The 5,000-nt window shown below is 41.3% G+C and overlaps 1 protein-coding gene across 7 annotated transcripts in view; it reads right to left on the reverse strand.

Annotated features, from left to right (window-relative positions):
* Positions 1–1,987: 1,987 nt before the first annotated feature.
* The window catches only part of LOC125037557, a 117,056-nt gene continuing 114,043 nt past the window's right edge, over positions 1,988–5,000 (reverse strand). For 5 of the 7 annotated variants that reach the window (XM_047630738.1, XM_047630741.1, XM_047630737.1 and 2 more), the window contains exons 9-10: positions 4,662–5,000; positions 1,988–3,197 (exon numbers count right to left, since the gene is read on the reverse strand). The exon at positions 4,662–5,000 is cut by the window's right edge and continues 1,035 nt beyond it. In XM_047630738.1, coding sequence (XP_047486694.1) covers positions 3,026–3,197; positions 4,662–5,000 — 511 coding nt within the window. In that variant the 3' untranslated portion in view covers positions 1,988–3,025. Of the gene's footprint in view, positions 3,198–4,651 lie in introns of all 7 variants that reach the window. The other 2 variants (XM_047630739.1, XM_047630740.1) reach the window with 2 other exon arrangements.

Raw genomic sequence — 5,000 nt, forward strand, 5'->3', positions numbered from 1 at the left:
CTAGCTACAGATAGGAAAGACAAACCCGCGACAGCCCGCCGGAGGCATGCAGGGAAGGATGAGGAAGCTATGAACTTTAGTAAGAGGGACAGTTAGTAAGTTCCTTGTAGTATACCGTAGTATACTCGGCCTTACTGTCTGTGTCACCCCTGAGGGACTGGCTAGAGAAGTAACAGGCAACAGAGGAGAAAATATCAACAGAAGACCATAAGCCTAGTTACTCAAACCAACTTGGACAAAGGAAGCTGGTTAACTATACAAGGTGTTAGTTCCTCGTAAAATAAAAGCAGATTTTAAAATTTCAGCATTCCGTGTTGAAAGCTGAAAATTATTTTTTAAATAGTTGTAAAAAATGTAAATATTGATATAACAAACATATAGGCTTAAGTCCAGTCTGTATGAAAAATAAGAAAATAAAATAAAACAGACTTACTGCATAAAAATAGTAATTTGGATCAACCAAGCTATTGGGCTAAGGTTAATAAAAGTGAACTAAAAGCTGATGAAAAAAATACGTCCCTACCTACCGACTCTTATAATCAAAGCGCCAATAACTTGGAACCAAGAAGAAGAATATAAGATGCAAAATAAAGTAAAGAACACCTGAAGATTTAAACTAAAAAGCTCTGGAAAATAACAAGTGACAAGGCAAGCAATAACAGGGTGCAGAACTAGCCAGTCTCTCAACATGACCCATCAGAACCAAATAGCCACTAACGCTGCTACGTAACCCGGACACTGAGGGTAAAAAGTGCTGCGATACACGTTATGCTCTGGACACACGCTCTTATAAGTTCAAGTTTCTGTAATAGCGTTTCATTGGGGAGGAATGCTTTGAAGCTGGAATTATCAAGGTTCAAATCATAATTCAATAATTTACTCAGCGGAGAGCAAATACATAAAGAAAAAAAAAGGTATTGTACGCAAAAAAAATGTGTTCAGAGCCAACTGTATCTAGTGCAAATGGTGCTATAATGTAAAGATTTTTGAAAATGTGCTTTGTTATTTACAGAATTAATACGGATACATAACTTACAATATCACATACTGAGATCAAATACCCATTAAGTAAAATCTACAAGAAAAGATTGACTTTTGGTTTCGCCAAGCGTTTAAAATATCTACATGAACCTTTAGCGACCGTAGAAAATCGTGCCTTACCTCTGCATAGCGTTATATCATTTTCATCAAGTTGTTAGTGTTTTACCTGTGTTTCCCCTTGAAATAAATGCTAGTGAACGGATTCTGTACAAAATGAATGACGAAACGAAACGGGGGGGGGGGGGGGGGGGGGGGGGAAAGAAATGACGATTCTAAGACTGTAAAATTTGGGTAATCTCACTGAGAAAAGAAAATGAACGAGTATAAAAGAAGATGTCACAGTTATTCCACATAAGAACGCCTCAATGATCCCGAAACCTTAATGTCATTTGCCAAACTTTGGAATTGAGGTTATGCGTATCGCCCTCACACAACACTGAGGAAAGATACCATGCCTTTGTCGTGAGCTTGGGGACGAACATCTGCAAGACAGCGAAGTCACTCGTCTCCGCCATTCCTTTTGGGATTCTATGCTCTTCTTAAGGTTTTTGAAGAATTCTTAAAATAATGATATTTTTTCTTTCTTTGTTTCGTGTCGTGAAATGACAGGAAGGTTAGTCAAAGGTTGAAAATACTACTCAAAATCATGTACAGTTTCCTTTAAAGTGTTTGTTGCAGTTTTGTGGTAATTAAAGGTCTTAAAAGCTAATGTACTGGCATGCTACAATTGTCCCGCCGTCTGCTTCCTGAAATATATCATAGCTCTAAGCTCAGTGACATAAATTTTGCCAAGCGTTTAAATTTCTCATTAAACGACCGTTTGGGGAAAATTTTTACTCTGTAGTTTATTCTTTTCTCAGTTGGTTAGCTCAATCGATTTGTTTTCCCTTGAATAAAATGTAGATACATTCTGTACAAAATGAATGACGAAACGAAACGGGGGGGGGGGGGGGGGGGGGAAAGAAATGACGATTCTAAGACTGTAAAATTTGGGTAATCTCACTGAGAAAAGAAAATGAACGAGTATAAAAGAAGATGTCACAGTATATTCCATCCATAAAGAACGCCTCTAATGATTCCCGAAAACCTTAAGTGTCATTTGCCAAACTTGTGGGAATTGAGGTTATGCGTATCGCCCTCACGACAACACTGAGGAAAGATACCATAGCCTTTGTCGTGAGCTTTGGGAGAGCGGAAACATCTGGCAAGACAGCGAAGTCACTCGTCTCCGCCATTCCTTTTTGGGGATTCTATGCTCTTTCTTTAAGGTTTTTTGAAGAATTCTTAAAAGTAATGAATATTTTTTCTTTCTTTGTTTTCGTCGTCAGTGAGAAAATGACAGGAAGGATTATGTGCATAAGGTTGAAAATACTACTCAAAATCATGTACAGTTTCCTCTTAAAGTGTTTGTTGCAGGTTTTGTGAGTAGCATATAAAAGGTCTTAAAAGCTATATGTACTGGCATTGCTAGCAATTGTCCTCTTGCCGTCTGCTTCCTCGAAATATATCATAGCTCTAAGCTCAGTGATCATAAATTACATTCATTTCTTTTTCTTAAAGGAATGGTTGCTGGTCATGAATTTTTACTGTAATTTATTCTTTTCTTGGATAGCCTCAATCGATTTGTACATAATTAAAACTGATAATACATTTCTCCCAACACACAGGAGGGTGGAGGGTGGACGAGGAGGGGGGGGGGGGTGAATTTCCTATCAAAGACACCTTCCTCGAACAGCTACTATTGCACTAAGCTATTTACCCAATAAATTTCGAGTCCCACAGCACCCGAACTGCTTCAGAGGAGAGCCTGGTCTGCTTACTCCTTCTCTCATCTTCAGGCACACAATGTTATCATTTTCCTTTCTTTCTTCTACATTTCTTCCTCTCTCTCTCTCACTCATTAATATATCTTCCTCTCGTTCTCTATATCTATCTATCTATCTCTGTTTCTCTCTTTCTCGTTTCCTCCAGGCGATGCCGATCCTCATGCCTCGTAAACGATGACGGAGGACCTTGGCACGAGTCCCTTGCGGTCGTTGTGGCAGCAGAGGAGGTAGCGGTCGTCCACCTCTACGACCAGCGTCAGGATGTCCCCCCGGCTGAAGCTTAGGTGGCCGTTGTCCGTCGCCATGCGGTGGTGGAGCGTCTGCACCAACCTGCAACGGCGCAAGGAGTCTGTCAGAGTCGAGCTTGGGGCAATGTGAGGGAGTCAGTTTAGCTGTTATTCTGGTTTTAGATAATTCAAACGAAAGTAGCTGCTGTGCTCGCTCATGCATTACATTTTGTTATTATATGAGATTTGGCTGGTGCTTATTATGATCTGTTGGTTGCTCACAAACTTGTATGTTAGTTAAGAGAAAAGGGAAATGAAAACTGTTATCTACTCCATACTGTTAGTCGGAAAAATATCTTGGAAGGTAAAATACTTTCCCAGCATGCATTAGCCAGACTACGTAAGCGATCTATTCTACTGGCTTATTAGCCCTTTCACGTCAAAAAGGTCTCGTTTCACACTTCTGCCAATGTGACCTTGAACCATTACATTTTATCCAGTCATTGAACCATCAATGAAAATGCATGTGTGTGACATCAAAGCACAAACAAGGAGGACTACCTTATACTATGGCATGTAAGATGCTGCCATTTACAAGAAACTGTTAGTTGGAAACCACTAAACATGATATACTGCATGACAAAAACCCAAAACAACTCTTCAGAGAGTACTACTAAAATGAGGACATTTCACTGAATTATATCACTCCACGCCACAAAGCCTGAAACTTCATTTTTCTATCTCTCTTTCTTTTACAAGACGTGTTTCACACACAATGAAACCTCTTCAGAAGAGTCATTTATCACTGCAAACTGCCTCACCCTTAGGAGACCGCCCCAAGAGCGCATTCTGGGCAAGACGGTCATCATGTTCCCATCACCACAAGCTAACACATGCCAGATCAGCTGGTCTACGGTATAAAGACAGAAGAGAGCGAGGTGAAAGCCACCTGCAGCTGGTGCTACGAGGAAATTTCTCGGGAAGTTCCCCCAGTGTAGATGCCAATTAGCTAAGAGAGTGTTGGCCAACTTAGACAAGTTTAAGTATGTGATACATTACCTTAGAACCCTAAGCAAGACTGATGGCTTTACCCAAAGTAACGGTGAGATGATATCTTCTTTGTGCTTTGAAGTAGTTGGTGCTGTATTAGTCTGGTTATTGTTTTGTAATTTCACCTACTCCTGCCTACAGAAAGGTATGCTTGTGGGATGTACACTGAGGGTTAGCAAATACTCAGAATTACATGGGTTAGCAAAATTATTAATCAAATCACTCAAAATACACTACAATACTTCCTATTGGCATTGTCCTACGCGGTAATACAGACTCAATCCTCCTGAACAGAAAGTAGCTTTGAAGTACAATCCGTTCTTCAGAAATGGCGTCTATTTACATGATAGGAAACTACCAACAGGAAGTAATAAAGTTAATGTTTGCAATCTTGCTGGAGCAGATCTTTAATCTTTGTTTGACAAAAGAAAATCTCCAGGACAGTGAGTTAACATTCTTCTTGATGACCTTGGCTTCCATAAGCATACCTCCCTCTTCTGGTCTTACCTATACCTACTTGGGTGAATCTCCTGGCGCCACACGTCTCCCGTGGCTGGCCGACCGCTGCTGCCCGGCATACCTACGCTGTCCATCGTACCTGCCACTGGCATTGTTGGTCTTGTCTCCGGTGTTCGGCACACGACCTGGTACTGAAGAGGCACGACCGGTGGCCAGGCTGAGGTTGACGGAGTTGGGCCGCGGTGCCAGACGCGACCGCACCGATGGGGGGCGCACCGCGGTGTTGCTTGGTTCATCTGGACTGTTTTGAACGGAGGATTTGTCCTTCAGGGACCTTCTCGGGGCTGGCTTTGGCAATTCCTTTGGTGCTGTGTTCAAGTGTTGCTTTTGCATGAGT

This window comes from Penaeus chinensis, chromosome 23 (assembly GCF_019202785.1).
Source record: "Penaeus chinensis breed Huanghai No. 1 chromosome 23, ASM1920278v2, whole genome shotgun sequence".
In the NCBI taxonomy this organism is placed as follows: Eukaryota; Metazoa; Arthropoda; class Malacostraca; order Decapoda; family Penaeidae; genus Penaeus; species Penaeus chinensis.